Below are 21,005 nucleotides of genomic sequence, written 5' to 3' on the forward strand. Positions count from 1 at the left end.
TACTATAAGTGCCGGATGGTGGAATGCAGGGCTTCTGACTGTCCAACGATTTGTGAGCGACCGGGTAAGGCACTTTTTCCTTCAACCGTATCTCCTGGACAGCCCACTCGCCGAGATGCATGGGACAATCTTGGGAGGAGGTGGTTATGGTCGCCATTGCAGTTTATACAGTGGGGAGAAGGAAGCAGAAAATCACCCCTGTGAGCATCCCTACCACAGGTGACACATTTGGCTGGGTGTCGAAAGGACACACTAGTGTGGTTATAACTGGTAGCTGCACATTGGGTTCTGAATGTAAGGTCTAACCTGCTTTGATCTTTGAATGAAGAACAACTCTATGAAAAGTGAGAACAGTGCATGTGGGTACTAAGGAGGCATCTACCTTTTTCATCAATCGACGGACTGCTATGACATCCTCACAGAGAGTTAAGTTTGGATATCTGCCTTGGTCAGGCCATCAAGCAGCCTAGTGTAAATAATGCCACAGGAAGAATTCAGCATTCGAGGGGCCTCGACACCAGCAGTATAGCCATGGAGGAGCGAAGCTGCAAGCAGTTGTCGTGTTTGAGAATCAGAAGAAGTCTCCAAAAGCAAAGTGCCATTGCTTAAACAACAGCAGGATTTCACAGGGCCAGAAATTGCATCAACACCTTTCTGAATAATAAACAGATTTACCATAGCAAAGGACTGACCATCTTCAGCACGTGAAACCACGAGGAACCGCGGTGCAGCAGAGGGGGTCTTTGAATCATTAGCCTCATTCCTTTTACATTTTGTAGACTTTGACTGTAAAGAAAATGATTGGCTCATTGTGACAAAATCCCCTATGATTGATAGCATCTCCATGGTGCGCACCTTCCAACTGGGAGCTCCCTTCAGAAGGGGGCCCCACCCGCCTTAGGTGATGGTTCACACCTCCGGAACACCCGACAGAGGTACCAATCTGCAATTTGGGAAGGTAGCAGCTTAGACAATCACCCCTCCCTGCGACTGGTGTTTACCAGTGGTACTTGCAAACCCTACCTGTCAATCTGGGGATGGGAATTACACATTACCCAGTCACCTGTTACACGTTAGATGCATGGGCTGGCCTTCAGGAGCATACATGGAGGAATAAGAAAAAGAGGAACCTCAAATGCAGAAGTGGAGGAAGGACAGGAGAAGGGGAACAAAGAAAGAAGAAAGGAAAAACAGTGCAGACATTGGTCCGATACTGACTACTGAAAATGCAGAACACATTTCCAAATTCATCCCAGACATGTTCCCCAAGGGAGGGGAAAAAGAACAGCGAGAGGATAGACATGCAGCACGGAAGGAAAAAGATGCTGCAAAGGCTGGGGTCCCATTGTAGCAACGTATGACCCTGCCAAAGTGTGGCAAGCCCCCTGGTGAGCCAAAACAGAGAACATGAGGTGGTCAACTGTCAATCCATATTGGTACTACTGGTCCAAGGAATGAAACTCCAATGCCTGAGTCGACACAACACAAAGCTGCATACTGATCACACAGCACCCAAGGCACTAACTGACACAATATGGCACTACGAGTGTCAGTTAGGCTGGATCGCCAGACCCATGCCTCATTAAGCACGTGTAGGAATTTGATGGTATAGTGTCTGATTCAGCTACTTTCACTGACCAACTGTGACAACAGGAAGAAGTACAGTTTGTGGCAGAGTGTACTTCTATTATCACTGCCACTTCGTCCCTTTCACATTAAAGTATCTGGCAGAGAGAGAATGGGAGATAGAGAGGGGGGGAGGGGGAGAGGGAGAGAGGGAGGGGGAGAGAGGGGGAGAGAGGGGGAGAGAGGGAGAGAGGGGGGAGAGAGGGGGAGAGGGGGGGGAGAGGGGGAGAGAGGGGGGAGAGAGGGGGAGAGGGGGAGAGAGGGGGAGAGAGGGGGAGAGGGGGAGAGAGGGGGAGGGGGAGAGTGAGGGGGAGAGTGAGGGGGAGAGAGGGAGGGGGAGAGAGAGAATAAAATAACACATGCACCTGTATAACAAGCAAACAAATAATGAACTGCATGCAAACACTACAAAATGAACTCAAGATGACCGATTAACACAGTGACAGTTTGAAACGTTATGAACAGCAAATACATAAACAAAAGCGATAGTATTTTAAAAAAAGGAAAACCTACAAACAGAGAAAGTTATGTTTTTAAATGAGATGTATTCATATTGCTGAAAATCAGACATCTTGGTGTACGCAGGGCAAAGAGATACAGTTCCAGAACAATAAGTGTGACAGCAAGAGCTCAGAATATTTTAAGTAGAACAAAACATTTATTTAAATATATGAAACTTGCATTTAAAAAAAAAATGTTTCATACCTAATACGAGAATAATGAAAAAATTTAAATATAGTAACATATCCGGATATATTGTAAGACATTTGTTGTATGTATACAACCAACATGTGTTGAAGCCACAGAAGATGTTCTACAAAATGCAGCAAAATGGACACCGCATAAAAATGAACAGCTGTGACAGTCCCTTTGTGCACACAAAAAGCTAATTGTAATCCTCAATATTTCTCTTGGTTAAGAATGACGTGCTGCGGTCTATTTGGAAAGAATTCTCATGTTTTCAAAGCAGTCAACAAGAAATGGCTTAACAGTTAACACCAACTTTGTATGACCTTCCACAGGCAATAAAGAGTCCAGAAAAAAAAATAAAATGCTAGAAGTTATTCCAATTAATTCATTTTATGGTACACAAAACCAATGACAGAATACTAAATATGAGGGTAAGTCAATTATTATCTGCAAACTAGTTATAAAATTTTATTGTAATCAAATAGGAAAATTACAAGAACATCATTTTTCGACATAGTCTCCTTGTGTTTCAAAGCCCTTGGTCCATCGCTGTACAGGCTTCCTGATGCCCTCATAAAAGAAGGTTCTCGGTTGAGTTGTGAGCCAGGAATGCACCGCTTCTTTCACTGCTTCGTCCGAGGCAAATCGACGGTCCCTTAGTGGCTGTTTGAGTGGACCAAACAAGTGATAGTCAGAAGGGGCCAGATCGGGACTATATGGAGGATGATCCAGTACTTCAAATTCGAGTTTCTGGAGTGTTTCAGCAATGCGAGCAGCAGTATGTGGACGGGCATTGTCGTTCAACAGCACACCACCTTTCGACAGCAATCCTCAACACCTGCTTCGAATTGCAGGCTTTAGCCTGGTAGTAAGCATCTCACTGTAATGTACACTGTTTACTGATGTGCCCTTTTCCCCACAATGTTCCAGTACTGGACCTTGTGCATCCCAAAAAACCATAATCATCAGTTTTCCTGCAGATGGTTGAGTCTTCAACTTTTCTTGCGCGGCAAATTCGGATGTTTCCATTCCATACTCTGCTATTTACTCTCCGGCTCGTAATGATGTTTTGTCACCAGTAATGATCCTGTCTAAGAAGTTGTCCCCTTCGTTACCACAGTGATCCAAATGTTTTTTGCAGATGTCCAAGCGCTTTTGTTTATGCAACTGTGAGAGTTGTTTTGGGACTCATCTTGCACAAACTTTATGAAACCCAAGTCTGTTGTGGATGATTTTGTAGGCAGAACCGCGACTAATTTGCAGAAGATGGGCCACTTCGTCAACAGTTAATCATCTGTCTAAGAGAATCATTTCATGTGAACGCTCAATGGTTTCTTCATTTTTGGCGGTAAACGGTTGTCCAGCTCCTTCATCATGCATAACACTTGTGCGACTGTTTCAGAATTTTTCAATCCATTCGTAGACACTCCATTGTGGCACAACACTGTTGCCCCGCTGTACCGGAAGTCTTCAATGAATTTCGGCCCCTAATACACCTTCTGACCACAAAAGACTGATCACTGAACGTTGCTCTTCTTTGGTGCAAATAGACAGCGGTGCAGCCACGATTAACCACGTGGCGGCGTTAACGAAACTAACCTAGCAACTTGAAAACTGCAAACATATATAACAACAAATAAACAAAGCATTGCACATCAATGTAAAAAGACCTTACTACCAAAATAAACAGAAATATAACTAAACTGTGGATAATAATTGACTTACCCTTGTAGAATGGGGGACAAAAGAAATTTGTGGTATAACTTGACTAAACGAAGGGACTGGTTGATAGGACACATTCTGAGACATCAAGGTATCAGTTTAATATTGGAGGGAAGTGGGAGGGGCGGTAAAAATTATAGAGGGAGACCAACAGAGGAATACAGTAAGCAGGTTCAAATGGATGAAGGCTGCAGTAGTTATTTGCAGATAATGAGGCTTGCACAGGATAGAATAGCATGGAGAGCTGTATCAAACCAGTCTTTGGGCTGAAGAAAACAACAACCACCTCATACACATACCATAAAACTTCTTTTGCAGATGAAGTTGACTTACATAAATGAAAAGTGGGTATCAACATAATAAAAAGTGTATTTTAACGATTTCAACACCATTTAAAAGCCAGACCATGAAATAATATGCTTGAGCTTGTAAAATGAATCTCAATGTGTGTGTGTGAAAAAAAAAAAAAAAAAAAAAAAAAAAGAAAAGAAAAGAAAAGAAAAGAAAAGAAAGAAAGAGAGAGAGAGAGAGAGAGACTTTACAACAGCTTATCAGCCATTTGGAACATACTGGTAAGTCAGTAATAAATTTCAGATTATCTTAAACACAGTACAGAAATTTACTATCAGAGACTCTAAAAATAAGCCATTTGTGCTAGATAATCACGTACCTCACAACTGCTCTACTGTTCTGTTGCTCATTGTCAACTGATTTTACAACAGGTTCAATTTTAACTTCTATATGTGCTTTGCCCTGTAAAAGATATGCTTTTTGTACACATTAAAATGAAAATAAAGTTTTATTTGTTAATGACTAAAGTGAACTTGTTTTCCTCTTGGTTATAGAGCATAAATTCTGAACGCAACAATGTAGACATTCATACTAATGACTGCCAGTGAACAATTTCTACAGCAATACAAATTAGTAAACGATTTTCAGGGAATCCATGGAAGATAAAATTTGTTACACAGTACTGAAAGACATGAGACAAATTTGTTAAAATATAAACAATATTTTTTGGGTGCAAAACAGATGAGGTCATTACAGTTAAAACCCATTTTGGCAGCTGTGAAATTGGCAGAAATGTGTAGCTGTGAAATAGCATAGCGATGTGCATGACATATAAAAAATGACATACAAAATACATAATGTAGAGAGAAAGTGACTCAGCGTACTGTGCTCTACAGTACGTTTTTATCAAATATTTTCTCCCTTTAAGCACTTTTTATAATGCTGCACTAGTTTCTTCAAGCTCTCTTCATAAGAGTACAAAAATAAGCCAACTGGTCCCAGAACATGAAAGCAAGAATCATCTCAAGATTCAATTATAAGTCCTCTTCTGTATTTATTGTATACTTGGACACTACCCTCTGGCTCCTACCCTTGTAACCGCCCCCGGTGTAAAACCTGTCCCATGCACCCTCCCACCACCACCTACTGCAGTCCTGTAACCCGGAAGGTGTACACGATCAAAGGCAGAGCCACGTGTGAAAGCACCCACATGATTTACCAACTGACCTGCCTACGCCGTGAAGCTTTCTATGTGGGAATGACCAGCAACAAACTGTCCATTCGCATGAATGGACACAGGCAGACAGTGTTTGTTGGTAATGAGGATCACCCTGTGGCTAAACATGCCTTGGTGCACGGCCAGCACATCTTGGCACAGTGTTACAGCGTTCGGGTTATCTGCATACTTCCCACTAACACCAACCTGTCAGAACTCCGGAGATGGGAACTTGCCCTTCAGTATATCCTCTCTTCTCGTTATCCGCCAGGTCTCAATCTTCGCTAATTTCAATTTGCCGCCGCTCACACCTCACCTGTCTTTCAACAACATCTTTGCCTCTGTACTTCCGCCTCGACTGACATCTCTGCCCAAACTCTTTGCCTTTACAAATGTCTGCTTGTGTCTGTGTATGTGCGGATGGATGTGTGTGTGTGTGTGTGTATACCTGTCCTTTTTTCCCCCTAAGGTAAGTCTTTCCGCTCCCGGGATTGGAATGACTCCTTACCCTCTCCCTTAAAACCCACATCCTTTCATTTTCCCCTCTCCTTCCCTCTTTCCTGACGAAGCAACCGTTGGTTGCGAAAGCTTGAATTTTGTGTGTATGTTTGTGTTTGTTTGTGTGTCTATCGACCTGCCAGCACTTTCGTTTGGTAAGTCACATCATCTTTATTTTTAGATATATTTTTCCCACGTGGAATGTTTCCCTCTATTATGGACACTTAAAAACTTTGTTATGCCAGAAGTCATAAAGGCTGAATAACAATAAAAAATTAAATTATGTAATTTTTATTTGTTTGCACGTGTACGTCTACAGCCTGGTACACACTGAAGTCCCTACCTTACATTACCATAGCACACAGAAAGTAGCACCAAAACAATATGGTGCAACCCACTGAGAAAGTAGAGTATTCTGTGCTAATAGGTTTTCTGTATTTGAATGGCAACAATGCTGCAATAACCCACCAATCATATGACACACTGGTTAGATGCTGCACGCATTTCTAGTGTGGACAAATAACTCTGAAAGATGATGAACGAAATGACCATTTCCTGTGAAGAAACAAGACTCACATGAGTATTGGAGGCAATGGTGCTCTACGAGTGGCTTGTCACAATCATGGCATTATCCGAAAATTACCGAAAATTATCCGAAAATTACCTCGAGCAATTAAACAAAAACCGACTCGTGGAGATAACATCTTTGACCTACTGATAACAAACAGACCCGAACTTTTCGGCTCTGTAAGTGCAGAACAGGGAATCAGTGATCATAAGGCCGTTGCAGCATCCCTGAATATGGAAGTTAATAGGAATATAAAAAAAGGGAGGAAGGTTTATCTGTTTAGCAAGAGTAATAGAAGGCAGATTTCAGACTACCTAACAGATCAAAACGAAAATTTGTTCTGACACTGACAATGTTGAGTGTTTATGGAAAACGTTTAAGGCAATTGTAAAATGCGTTTTAGACAGGTACGTGCCGAGTAAAACTGTGAGGGACGGAAGAAACCCACCATGGTTCAACAACAAAGTTAGGAAGCTACCGCGAAAGCAAAGAGAGCTTCACTCCAAGTTTAAAGGCAGCCAAAACCTCTCAGAGAAACAGAACCTAAACGATGTCAAAGTTAGCGTAAGAAGGGCTATGCGTGAAGCATTCAGTGAATTCGAAAGTAAAATTCTATGTACCGACTTAACAGAAAATCCTACGAAGTTCTGGTCTTACGTTAAATCAGTAAGTGGCTCGAAACAGCATATCCAGACACTCCTGGATGATGATGGCATTGAAACAGAGGATGACATGCGTAAAGCTGAAATACTAAACACCTTTTTCCAAAGCTGTTACACAGAGGAAGACCGCACTGCAGTTCCTTCTCTAAATCCTCGCACAAACGAAAAAATGTCTGACATCGAAATAAGTGTCCAAGGAATAGAAAAGCAACTGGAATCACTCAACAGAGGAAAGCCCATTGGACCTGACGGGATACCAATTCGATTCTACATAGAGTATGCGAAAGTAGTTGCCCCCCTTCTAACAGCCGTGTACCACAAGTCTCTAGAGGAACGGAAGGTTCCAAATTATTGGAAAAGAGCACAGGTAGTCCCAGTTTTCAAGAAGGGTCGTCGGGCAGATGCGCAAAACTATAGGCCTATATCTCTGACATCGATCTGTTGTAGAATTTTAGAACATGTTTTTGCTCGCGCATCGTGTCATTTCTGGAAACCCAGAAGCTACTCTGTAGGAATCAACATGGATTCGGAAACAGTGATCGTGTGAGAGCCAACTCACTTTATTTGTTCATGAGACCCAGAAAACATTAGATACAGGCTCCCAGGTAGATGCCATTTTCCTTGACTTCCGGAAGGCGTTCAATACAGTTCCTTACTGTCGCCTGATAAAGTAAGAGCCTACGGAATATCGGACCAGCTGTGTGGCTGGATTGAAGAGTTTTTAGCAAACAGAACACAGCATGTTGTTCTCAATGGAGATACGTCTACAGACGTTAAAGTAACCTCTGGCGTGCCACAGGGGAGTATTATGGGACCATTGCTTTTCACAATATATATAAATGACCTAGTAGATAGTGTCGAAAGTTCCATGCGGCTTTTCGCAGATGATGCTGTAGTATACAGAGAAGATGCAGCATTAGAAAATTGTAGCGAAATGCAGGAAGATCTGCAGTGGATAGGCACTTGGTGCAGGGAGTGGCAACTGACCCTTAACATGGACAAATGTAATGTATTGCGAATACATAGAAAGAAGGATCCTTTATTGTATGATTGTATGATAGCGGAACAAACACTGGTAGCAGTTACTTCTGTAAAATATCTGGGAGTATGCGTGCGGAACGATTTGAAGTGGAATGATCATATAAAATTAATTGTTGGTAAGGTGGGTACGAGGTTGAGGTTCATTGGGAGAGTCCTTAGAAAATATAGTCCATCAACAAAGGAGGTGGCTTACAAAACACTCGTTCGACCTATACTTGAGTATTGCTCATCAGTGTGGGATCCGTACCAGGTCGAGTTGACAGAGGAGATAGAGAAGATCCAAAGAAGAGCGGCGCATTTCGTCACAGGGTTATTTGGTAAGCGTGATAGCGTCACGGAGATGTTTAGCAAACTCAAGTGGCAGACTCTGCAAGAGAGGCGCTCTGCATCGCGGTGTAGCTTGCTCGCCAGGTTTCGAGAGGGTGCATTTCTGGATGAGGTATCGAATATATTGCTTCCCCCTACTTATACCTCCCGAGGACATCACGAATGTAAAATTAGAGAGATTCGAGCGCGCACGGAGGCTTTCAGACAGTTGTTCTTCCCGCGAACCATACGCGACTGGAACAGAAAAGGGAGGTAATGACAGTGGCACGTAAAGTGCCCTCCACCACACACCGTTAGGTGGCTTGCGGAGTATAAATGTAGATGTAGATGGCCACAGTAGAAAATGTGAAAATCAGTCATGTATCACTTTTCAACATCTTGTACGAGACTTTGAACATGACTAAGGTTGCTGCCTAGTTGGCATCACAAATGCTCACAACACTTCAAAAAGCCCGCTGAAGTGAAGCAGAAGCAGAAGAAATGCTGGGACTGGGTTCAGCCAATCCAGATGACTCCTTCAGACATCTAATTGCTACAGATACCTGCTGAGATACAAAATCAAAGCAAGCAGTGGAAATATGCGGATTCACCACTGATAAAAACAAATACCCAAGCATCATTGGGAAAGATGATACTAAATGTATATTGGGGCTACCATAGTGTGGTGCTAACAGAGTGTTCTCATAAAGGGCAGACTGTCACAGGAGCATAGCACCAAAATCTCCTGATGAGCTTAGGGGAGGCTGTTGCGACCAAGTGTTATGTAATGGGAGGCTGTCCCAGGGGTCTTTTTGCTTCATAACAAAGCCCCAGTTGATTCTGGAAAGGGCACAGTAACACAAATTGCATGGCAACCATACATAGAATGACAAAGTGATTTTCAGGATGGATTGTTTTCTCAGCAGTTAAGATGCAGACTTCCACAAAGGATATTTTTGTCAAGTCAACCTCTGTTTTGGAAAACTGTGAGGCATTGAAGGATGAATATGTAGAGGACTATCACCATACCCGAGTTTCATGGTCGCAGCTTGATTTTATCATGCGAGTTAAATATTTTTTACTTCTCTTCATATATCTCCATGTGGTAACTGAACCAACTGGGAATGGCAGTATTGATTGTCTCATCATCAAACTGTTGCCAACCAACCCAAAGTTTCAAGTGCAAGAAGGCTAACACTTAAGTACTGGGAATGAGGTCAGTGCAGTAAAATGGGTGACAGAAAAGTTTCCAATGGAAGTGCTGAATCCTATGCTTTGTACAACCGGCAGTGATTGCACGTGTTTTTGAGGAGATGGACTTTCCGGAACGAAAGTTTTCTGTGCTATCATCTTGGATGACATCTGGTGTGTGGTGGGCAATGTAAAGTAAGACATTAATTTTAACTGTTGACCCACTTCCCCTGAAACGAACCAAAATAATGCCCTTTTCATCCCAAAAACGGTAACCATCATTTTTCAACTCTAATAAGAAGAGTGCTTGATTTTTTTAGTTTTTGGTAAAGCTAAATGGTGCCATTGTACTTTTGTAAAACATCCAAATCTTGTCACTTTTAACAATATTAGAAAACAAATAATTTCCATCTTGTTGACAGTGGTCCAGAACACCTTGTCTGCTTGACATTCTTTGGTGTGCCCACCTTGCACACAATTTGTGATATCAGGGCTCTTCTGTGACTATATCTGTACGTAGCGTGCTTCTAATAGGAAGAAAATCACCACCCATAACACCAACTACCAACTAGATTGCAATTGCTGGTCCACTTGTTGCAAAACTTCATTGGTTTGGATACTGGACCTGCCACTAAGCACTTCATCATGCACATTCGCACAACCACTTTTAGTCTCTGCAACATTGTCTGGGCTTTCCTGCTCTTAGTATTATAGGCACATAAACTAAGCACCCCCCCCATGAACCATGGACCTTGCCGTTGGTGGGGAGGCTTGCGTGCCTCAGCGATACAGATGGCCGTACCGTAGGTGCAACCACAACGGAGGGGTATCTGTTGAGAGGCCAGACAAACATGTGGTTCCTGAAGAGGGGCAGCAGCCTTTTCAGTAGTTGCAGGGGCAACAGTCTGGATGATTGACTGATCTGGCCTTGTAACATTAACCAAAACGGCCTTGCTGTGCTGGTACTGCGAACGGCTGAAAGCAAGGGGAAACTACAGCCGTAATTTTTCCCGAGGACATGCAGCTTTACTGTATGATTAAATGATGATGGCGTCCTCTTGGGTAAAATATTCCGGAGGTAAAATAGTCCCCCATTCGGATCTCCGGGCGGGGACTACTCAAGAGGACGTCGTTATCAGGAGAAAGAAAAGTGGCATTCTACGGATCGGAGCGTGGAATGTCAGATCCCTTAATCGGGCAGGTAGGTTAGAAAATTTAAAAAGGGAAATGGATAGGTTAAAGTTAGATATAGTGGGAATTAGTGAAGTTCGGTGGCAGGAGGAACAAGACTTTTGGTCAGGTGATTACAGGGTTATAAATACAAAATCAAATAGGGGTAATGCAGGAGTAGGTTTAATAATGAATAAAAAAATAGGAGTGCGGGTTAGCTACTACAAACAGCATAGTGAATGCATTATTGTGGCCAAGATAGACACAAAGCCGATGCCTACTACAGTAGTACAAGTTTATATGCCAACTAGCTCTGCAAATGATGAAGAAATTGATGAAATATATGACGAGATAAAAGAAATTATTCAGGTAGTGAAAGCAGACGAAAATTTAATAGTCATGGGTGACTGGAATTCGTCAGTAGGAAAAGGGAGAGAAGGAAACATAGTAGGTGAATATGGATTGGGGGGAAGAAATGAAAGAAGAAGCCGCCTTGTAGAATTTTGCACAGAGCATAACTTAATCATAGCTAACACTTGGTTCAAGAATCATAAAAGAAGGTTGTATACCTGGAAGAATCCTGGAGATACTAATAGGCATCAGATAGATTATATAATGGTAAGACAGAGATTTAGGAACCAGGTTTTAAATTGTAAGACATTTCCAGGGGCAGATGTGGATTCTGACCACAATCTATTGGTTATGAACTGCAGATTGAAACTGAAGAAACTGCAAAAAGGTGGGAATTTAAGGAGATGGGACCTGGATGAACTGAAAGAACCAGAGGTTGTACAGAGTTTCAGGGAGAGCATAAGGGAACAATTGACAGGAATGGGGGAAAGAAATACAGTAGAAGAAGAATGGGTAGCTCTGAGGGATGAAGTAGTGAAGGCAGCAGAGGATCAAGTAGGTAAAAAGATGAGGGCTAATAGAAATCCTTGGGTTACAGAAGAAATATTGAATTTAATTGATGAAAGGAGAAAATATAAAAATGCAGTAAATGAAGCAGGCAAAAGGGAATACAAACGTCTCAAAAATGAGATCGACAGAAAGTGCAAAATGGCTAAGCAGGGATGGCTAGAGGACAAATGTAAGGATGTAGAGGCTTGTCTCACTAGGGGTAAGATAGATACTGCCTACAGGAAAATTAAAGAGACCTTTGGAGAGAAGAGAACCACTTGTATGAATATCAAGAGCTCAGAAGGCAACCCAGTTCTAAGCAAAGAAGGGAAGGCAGAAAGGTGGAAGGAGTATATAGAGGGTTTATACAAGGGCTATTTACTTGAGAGCAGTATTATGGAAATGGAAGAGGATGTAGATGAAGATGAAATGGGAGATAAGATACTGTGTGAAGAGTTTGACAGAGCACTGAAAGACCTGAGTCGAAACAAGGCCCCGGGAGTAGACAACATTCTATTAGAACTACTGATGGCCTTGGGAGAGCCAGTCATGACAAAACTCTACCATCTGGTGAGCAAGATGTATGAAACAGGCGAAATACCCACAGACTTCAAGAAGAATATAATAATTCCAATCCCAAAGAAAGCAGGTGTTGACAGATGTGAAAATTACCGAACTATCAGTTTAATAAGTCACAGCTGCAAAATACTAACGCGAATTCTTTACAGACGAATGGAAAAACTGGTAGAAGCGGACCTCGGTGAAGATCAGTTTGGATTCCGTAGAAATGTTGGAACACGTGAGGCAATACTGACCTTACGACTTATCTTAGAAGAAAGATTAAGAAAAGGCAAACCTACGTTTATAGCATTTGTAGACTTAGAGAAAGCTTTTGACAACGTTAACTGGAATACTCTCTTTCAAATTCTGAAGGTGGCAGGGGTAAAATACAGGGAGCGAAAGGCTATTTACAATTTGTACAGAAACCAGATGGCAATTATAAGAGTCGAGGGACATGAAAGGGAAGCAGTGGTTGGGAAAGGAGTGAGACAGGGTTGTAGCCTCTCCCCGATGTTATTCAATCTGTATATTGAGCAAGCAGTAAAGGAAACAAAAGAAAAATTCGGAGTAGGTATTAAAATTCATGGAGAAGAAGTAAAAACTTTGAGGTTCGCCGATGACATTGTAATTCTGTCAGAGACAGCAAAGGACTTGGAAGAGCAGTTGAACGGAATGGACAGTGTCTTGAAAGGAGGATATAAGATGAACACCAACAAAAGCAAAACGAGGATAATGGAATGTAGTCAAATTGAATCGGGTGATGCTGAGGGGATTAGATTAGGAAATGAGACACTTAAAGTAGTAAAGGAGTTTTGCTATTTAGGGAGTAAAATAACTGATGATGGTCGAAGTAGAGAGGATATAAAATGTAGACTGGCAATGGCAAGGAAATCGTTTCTGAAGAAGAGAAATTTGTTAACATCGAGTATAGATTTAAGTGTCAGGAAGTCGTTTCTGAAAGTATTTGTATGGAGTGTAGCCATGTATGGAAGTGAAACATGGACGATAACCAGTTTGGACAAGAAGAGAATAGAAGCTTTCGAAATGTGGTGCTACAGAAGAATGCTGAAGATAAGGTGGGTAGATCACGTAACTAATGAGGAGGTATTGAATAGGATTGGGGAGAAGAGAAGTTTGTGGCACAACTTGACTAGAAGAAGGGATCGGTTGGTAGGACATGTTTTGAGGCATCAAGGGATCACAAATTTAGCATTGGAGGGCAGCGTGGAGGGTAAAAATCGTAGAGGGAGACCAAGAGATCAATACACTAAGCAGATTCAGAAGGATGTAGGTTGCAGTAGGTACTGGGAGATGAAGAAGCTTGCACAGGATAGAGTAGCATGGAGAGCTGCATCAAACCAGTCTCAGGACTGAAGACCACAACAACAAACAAACTAAGCACAACTCCAGATAAGTTTTTGGCAATTTTAGATCATTTAGCACACAAAAATCAAGTAACAGCATACACTTCACAATTGGTGGGAGCAAAAATTTTCACACGCAGTTATCTGTTTTCGACAGCAGCCAGGTGACTACTGAATTACAACAATGACTTCTGCGGCCTCATAAACAATCAATGGGTAGTGCTCCATATGTGAACTTTGTTATGAGCACCAAATATTTAAAACTAGGTAAAATGTCCTTACTTTTTAAATGTATGATTTTTCCATATTGTCAACTGTCAATTTGAGAGATTAATGCTACACTTATGGTCTAGATGCAAGCAAATTATATCTTCCCAAATATTTTAAGAAAAATAGGTACAAAAGGGAAGGCAAAAAATAAAATAATTACTTGTGGGACAATGTTTACAGGAATATTAAAGTTGTGACAGGAGCCAACAAAGTGTCTAAGATCTGGTAAGGTCAGGCAATCTGCCATCATTCTGAAACTGAGCCCTATCAGGCAGAAAAAAAAGAGGTTCAAAAGATAAGCCCAGAGTCTTAAACACCATGCCTACTCACTCAGTGATGCCAATGAGTTACCTCCAAACAACACTGAAGGAAATCCTATCATTTTTATCATAACAAAGCCTTACCTTTGTGTCACAATAATTTAATGGACGTTCAACAAATTAGGGGGTGGGAGAGGTGCTTTGATGCATCTGAATATCCCTTATTCTGCCTAGCAAACTCTGCTGGCCTATCTAGTTGTCACTCCACATATGTTGTTGCTACACCCAGCACCAAGGGAACCACAAGGAGCAATGCTATCATGGAACACTTGAAACAAAACTATCCCCTCTATGTATAACACACCAAATTCTGCCTCAGGATGTGACAGATAAATAGCTGCTGCAAGATCAGTTTAGATGGTTTCCATGAGAAATTATTAATCGACTAACAGAAAGAATCAAATGCCACATGAGAATGTAATGTCAGTGCTCATACCATAGTCATAACTAAAAAGCTATAAAAGGAAGGGGTAGCACAAGAAAACAAAAAAGACAAGCAGCAAGCATGCATGCATGCGCGCTCACACACACACACGCACACACAGAAGTAGCGAATGAGAGGATAGCAGGCTGAACATGTATTTCATTGGAATTTCTGATACAATTTCAAGGTATGCAACAAATTTTCAAAAAAAAAAATTTAGAAACAACTGTTATCAATCTGCAACAGCTACTACAGACGTGTAGAAAATGGTCACTTTAGTGACTTCACTTAGAAGTGAAGTCTCAAGGTGAAAAGTAAACAGACCCACAGGCTGTGCTACACGATCAATTAAATGCCAGTGCAAGATAGGACAGGTACCCTATATACAGCAAACTAACAGTATTAATACACCACATTTCTGGAACTTTATTGTCATGACTAGGCCATTATATTGTAATAACAGCCTAGTCATTACAAGAGGGAGAGGGTAGGAAGGAGGCTATTCATGGACTATATGGCTTGTCAATGGTTGGTGTCTGTCAGTGCTTGGCTTTCCGTGGGCATACACCGACATTTCCTATTTACCCGTTTGTTTAGGCTATTGCACCCATGTCCGGTGAGGCTTCTGCCCCACGACCACTTGTGCCCTGCTGGACTGCGAAAGCTGAAAACAATGACATCACAAGTTTGCAGTCATCCTCTCTCAATGCTGCTTAATAATTTCAACTGCCTTTCTTATTTTGTGTTGGCATGTTTGCTAGTACATGAGCTCCCTGCAATGTGATAAGTTAACAATCACAGGGGTGTTCCACTATTGGTGATCTAATGGCATGTAGCATTATTGCTCTGCCACCTGTGTGCTGACCGACCTCATTTTGCCCAGTCAATGAAAATAAAACAATGTTGATTTGGGAGAAAAAACTTGTGTAGTTGCAAATTTTTGTACAGCAGCGGGAAGAAGTTTCACGAACAACTTACTGAAAATTCTGATGAACAAGGCCTGTGTGTTGGGGTGAGTAGTGGGATTTAAAGGTAACTTTTTTATGTTTTTTCCTGAATAACTAAAAAAATGTGAATCCTAGCAAAAATGTTTCCCAGTACAAAATAAACTACATTAAATTTCTGACAAAAATGTTCCTGTTCATTTTTCTTCAGAACTAATAGTTTCTGTGTTGTAGGGGATGGAAAATCGCAGATTATTAAAAATATTGGTTTAATGGTATAAATATTACTGTTAATATTTAAATGAAGTGGGTTAAAAACAAATACTAAATGTGTATACTACATTTAAGTTCAATAGAACCTTATTAAGGGATAAATTGTGTTGTTATCTGGAGGTGTAATTGGACTGAGGGGCAAGATGTGTGTGGTAGAAGCATGAGGGAATGCAGGTTACCTGATTGTGTTTATGCACTTACCTCCAACATAGGTCTGGAAACTGAAGGTTGAGCAGGTGATGTCTCCACTTTATCTACCCCACTGCATCACAGGAAGAACTAATGAGCTTTTCACAAAGTTGACCCACCCATTACAGTGCATCTTATGAATCACTGGCGACAAAGTATGCAGACATGCATGGGAGAGAGGAAGGGACAGGACAAGTTGGAAGGGGGGAGATGTGTGTGTATGTGTTCTTCAGTCCAGAGACTGGTTTGATGCAGCTCTCCACACTACTCTATCCTGTGCAAGCTGCATCATCTCCCAGTACCTACTGCAACCAAAATCCTTCCGAGTCTGCTTAGTGTATTCATCTCTTGGTCTCTCTCTACAATTTTTACCCTCCACACTGCCCTCCAGTACTAAATTGGTGATCCCTCGATGCCTCAGCACGTCCTACCAACCAGTCCCTTCTTCTAGTCAAGGTGTGCCACAAATCTCCCAGTACCTACTGCAACCAAAATCCTTCTAAATCTGCTTAGTGTATTCATCTCTTGGTCTCCCTCTACAATTTTTACCCTCCACACTGCCCCCCAGTACTAAATTGATGATCCCTCGATGCCTCAGCACATGTTCTACGAACCGGTCCCTTCTTCTAGTCAAGGTGTGCCACAAATTTCTCTTCTCCCTAATTCTATTCAGTACCTCCTCATTAGTTATGTGATCTACCCATCTAATCTTCAGCATTCTTCTGTAGCACCACATTTCGAAAGCTTCTATTCTCTTCTTGTCCAAACTATTTATCGTCCATGTTTCACTTCCAAACATGGCCACACTCCATACAAATACTTTCAGAAACGACTTCCTGACATTTAAATCAATACTCAATGTTAACAAATTTCTCTTCTTCAGAAAAGCTTTCCTTGCCATTGCCAGTCTACATTTTATATCCTCCCTTACTTCCACCATCATCATGAGTTATCAATAATACCAACCCATGAAACAATTATGGACAGAATCTAAGTAAATCTCTTCACACTATTCTACACCAATAGAGGGGAAACTGATTCTCGGTTATCCTGTGTGGCACCTTTAGTGTTGTTCTGGGAAAAAACTTCCCCCACCACAAGCAGTGTTCACTTTTCAGTTTATAGACAACAGAAGCTCCCCAGCATTTTCTGTCCAATTCTCATATGTGAGGAGACAAAATAACTTCACTGTGCTTGTAATTATACAGGTTGTATATAAAGTCTGGGAACACTTTCAATTATTTATTGCACAAGACCCAAACATTGTATAGGTATTATAAATACGTCATGAAACGTCCCCTTAGAAAAATTTAGTGAATTTCTGTGCTGGTAAACCCCTTACATTATTTGATTTTCAAACAGCTGAGCAGAACTGAACGTACTCAGACATTTCTCTCTTTACTTATTCTGATCATCACTAAACTGACACACAATATTTTTAGTGCAACGCAATCTGACTTTTAATAATCCCTACAAAAGAATGGCCCTGGCTAACAATAACCTATACCTTTCATCAATCACTTACCTCACAAAAATCTTTGTTACTCAAACTACTGCAATACAGCGGGCGCCAATACTGCCAGCTGAATAAAAGATTCTAACTACTGAAGACACTACCTACTGATAGGCATAGTTAGCAAATGAAAGATTTTGATTAAGAACAAACAATGTATTTATTATAATAGAGGGAAACATTCCACGTGGGAAAAATATATCTAAAAACAAAGATGATGTGACTTACCGAACGAAATCAGATTGCAGTTATAAGAGTCGAGGGGCATGAAAGGGAAGCAGTGGTTGGGAAAGGAGTGAGACAGGGTTGTAGCCTCTCCCCGATGTTATTCAATCTGTATATTGAGCAAGCAGTAAAGGAAACAAAAGAAAAATTCGGAGTAGGTATTAAAATTCATGGAGAAGAAGTAAAAACTTTGAGGTTCGCCGATGACATTGTAATTCTGTCAGAGACAGCAAAGGACTTGGAAGAGCAGTTGAACGGAATGGACAGTGTCTTGAAAGGAGGATATAAGATGAACACCAACAAAAGCAAAACGAGGATAATGGAATTTAGTCAAATTGAATCGGGTGATGCTGAGGGGATTAATTAGGAAATGAGACACTTAAAGTACTAAAGGAGTTTTGCTATTTAGGGAGCAAAATAACTGATGATGGTCGAAGTAGAGAGGATATAAAATGTAGACTGGCAATGGCAAGGAAATCGTTTCTGAAGAAGAGAAATTTGTTAACATCGAGTATAGATTTAAGTGTCAGGAAGTCGTTTCTGAAAGTATTTGTATGGAGTGTAGCCATGTATGGAAGTGAAACATGGACGATAACCAGTTTGGACAAGAAGAGAATAGAAGCTTTCGAAATGTGGTGCTACAGAAGAATGCTGAAGATAAGGTGGGTAGATCACGTAACTAATGAGGAGGTATTGAATAGGATTGGGGAGAAGAGAAGTTTGTGGCACAACTTGACTAGAAGAAGGGATCGGTTGGTAGGACATGTTTTGAGGCATCAAGGGATCACAAATTTAGCATTGGAGGGCAGCGTGGAGGGTAAAAATCGCAGAGGGAGACCAAGAGATCAATACACTAAGCAGATTCAGAAGGATGTAGGTTGCAGTAGGTACTGGGAGATGAAGAAGCTTGCACAGGATAGAGTAGCATGGAGAGCTCCATCAAACCAGTCTCAGGACTGAAGACCACAACAACAAACTACAACCGAACGAAAGAGCTGGCAGGTTGATAGACACACAAACAAACACAAACACACACACAAAATTCAAGCTTTCACAACAAACTGTTGCCTCATCAGGAAAGAGGGGAAGGAGAGGGAAAGACGAAAGGATGTGGGTTTTAAGGGACAGGGTAAGGAGTCATTCCAATCCCGGGAGTGGAAAGACTTACCTTAGGGGGAAAAAAGGACAGGTATACACTCGCGCGCACACACACACACACACACACACACACACACACACATATCCACCCACACATATACAGACACAAGCAGACGTATTTAAAGGCCATTTTTTAAACAATGTATTTACCTTAATAGTGTTCAAAAGTAATAATATATATATATCAGTTCATGAGATCCAGTCTTACAAATTTACTGTCTCTGATGGACACACGTTCAGATCATCCGCTCTCAAAACTCCGCCATCTCTCTCCCCACATCAACCACTGCTGGCGGCTCACCTCCAACTGCACAACGCTACACGCTGTTAACAGCCAACTGCCCAACACTAAAATAGCAAATTCCAATAACGCCACCCAGCAACAGACTGCACACAGCACAGCCAGTGATTTTCATACAGAGCGCTACGTGACGTTACCAATATAAAAACCTAAACAGCCTACTTACAGTCATTTTGAAGAGAAACCCTGAAAGTTTATTTTTTTCATGTATACTGCCACAGTGTACTTTGGTAATTTGCTGATAGTCAGCTCTAGTCGCAAACTTGGCAAGTTCAGGTGAGGAAAGGGCTTTCTGTGTGTTCAACAAAAACAAGAGCGCTACAGCAGTTCAACAGGTGTTTAGAACCAAGTACGGTAAGAAGCCACCAACAAAGAAGGCCGTTTACCACTAGCACAACAAATTCATTACGATCGGTTGCATGTGCCTGGCAAAGAGAAGCGGACATCCCAGTGTGAGTGAAGTGAATGTGGAGTGCGTAAGGGAGACATTCATAAGGAGTCCAAAGAAATTTGTGCGTTGTGCATCCCATGAACTCGAAATGGCTCCAATGACAGTGCGGAAAGTCCTGCGACAGAAGCTGTCTATGAAACCATTCATATTGGAGCTAATGTAGAAGCGCAATGACGACGACAGAGACAAGCATTTTGAGTTTTGTTCGTAGTTGCAACAACTAAATGAGGTTGGGGATGGCACTGCTGATCACTTAATTTTTAGCGACGAAGCCACTTTTCACACTAATGGGAAAGTGAACAGGCATAATTGTCGAATCTGGGGTACAAAGCATCCACACGAATGCACTGAATTTGAACGCGATTCCCCAAAAGTAAATGTTTTTTTGTGCCTTGTCACATCAAAAAGTGTGCGGGCCATTCTTCTTCGCTGAGAGCACTGTCACTAGATATTCCTACTTGGACATGTTGTAGCAATGGTTGATGCCACAAATGCAATCGGTCTCTCCTTTCATTTTTCAGCAGGATGGGGCTCCACCCCATTTTCACCGTGAAGCTCATGGGTACCTGAACACGGAGCTGCCGCATCGATGGATCAGCCGTGCTACAGAAAGGGACAGCTGTTCCATGAAATGGCCTCCCCGATCACCAGATCTCACTTCGTGTGACATGTTTCTGTAGGGACACATTAAAGATCTAGGGTATGTACCACCTATACCACATCATGTAGCAGAACTCCGGAAGAGAATACAAGAAGCAAATGCCACAGTCAAAGATGCCATGCTTGGACGGGTACGTCAAGAATTTGATTACCATATTGACGTCTGCCGAGCCACTCAAGGTTTGCGTATCACATGTCTGTAAAAAAGACTTTCAGAGTTTCTCTTCAAAATGCAATATGTATGACATCTGTACAATATTTAGTTCTTGTGCAATAAATAATTGAAAGTGTTTCCAGACTTTATGTACACCCTGTATATTATGGAGTTATTTTCAGTTCATTAAGCACATACTTATTTGGAGTCATTGAGCGAGCTATTACGTAAAACAGCTCAACAGCTGGAACTGTTAACTGTCTAATGCACTAAAGATCCTGCCCAGGGTGTATATATGGACAAGGAAAAATATTCCC

At 41.6% G+C, this 21,005-nt stretch overlaps 1 protein-coding gene across 1 annotated transcript in view; it reads right to left on the bottom strand.

Moving 5' to 3' along the window:
• LOC126237142 (GTPase-activating protein) overlaps positions 1-21,005 on the bottom strand; it is a 157,415-nt gene that overhangs the window by 122,393 nt on the left and 14,017 nt on the right. The window contains exon 4 of the mRNA XM_049946973.1: positions 4,709-4,791. Coding sequence (XP_049802930.1) covers positions 4,709-4,791 — 83 coding nt within the window. The remainder of the gene's footprint in view (positions 1-4,708; positions 4,792-21,005) is intronic.

This window comes from Schistocerca nitens, chromosome 2 (assembly GCF_023898315.1).
Source record: "Schistocerca nitens isolate TAMUIC-IGC-003100 chromosome 2, iqSchNite1.1, whole genome shotgun sequence".
NCBI lineage: Eukaryota > Metazoa > Arthropoda > Insecta > Orthoptera > Acrididae > Schistocerca > Schistocerca nitens.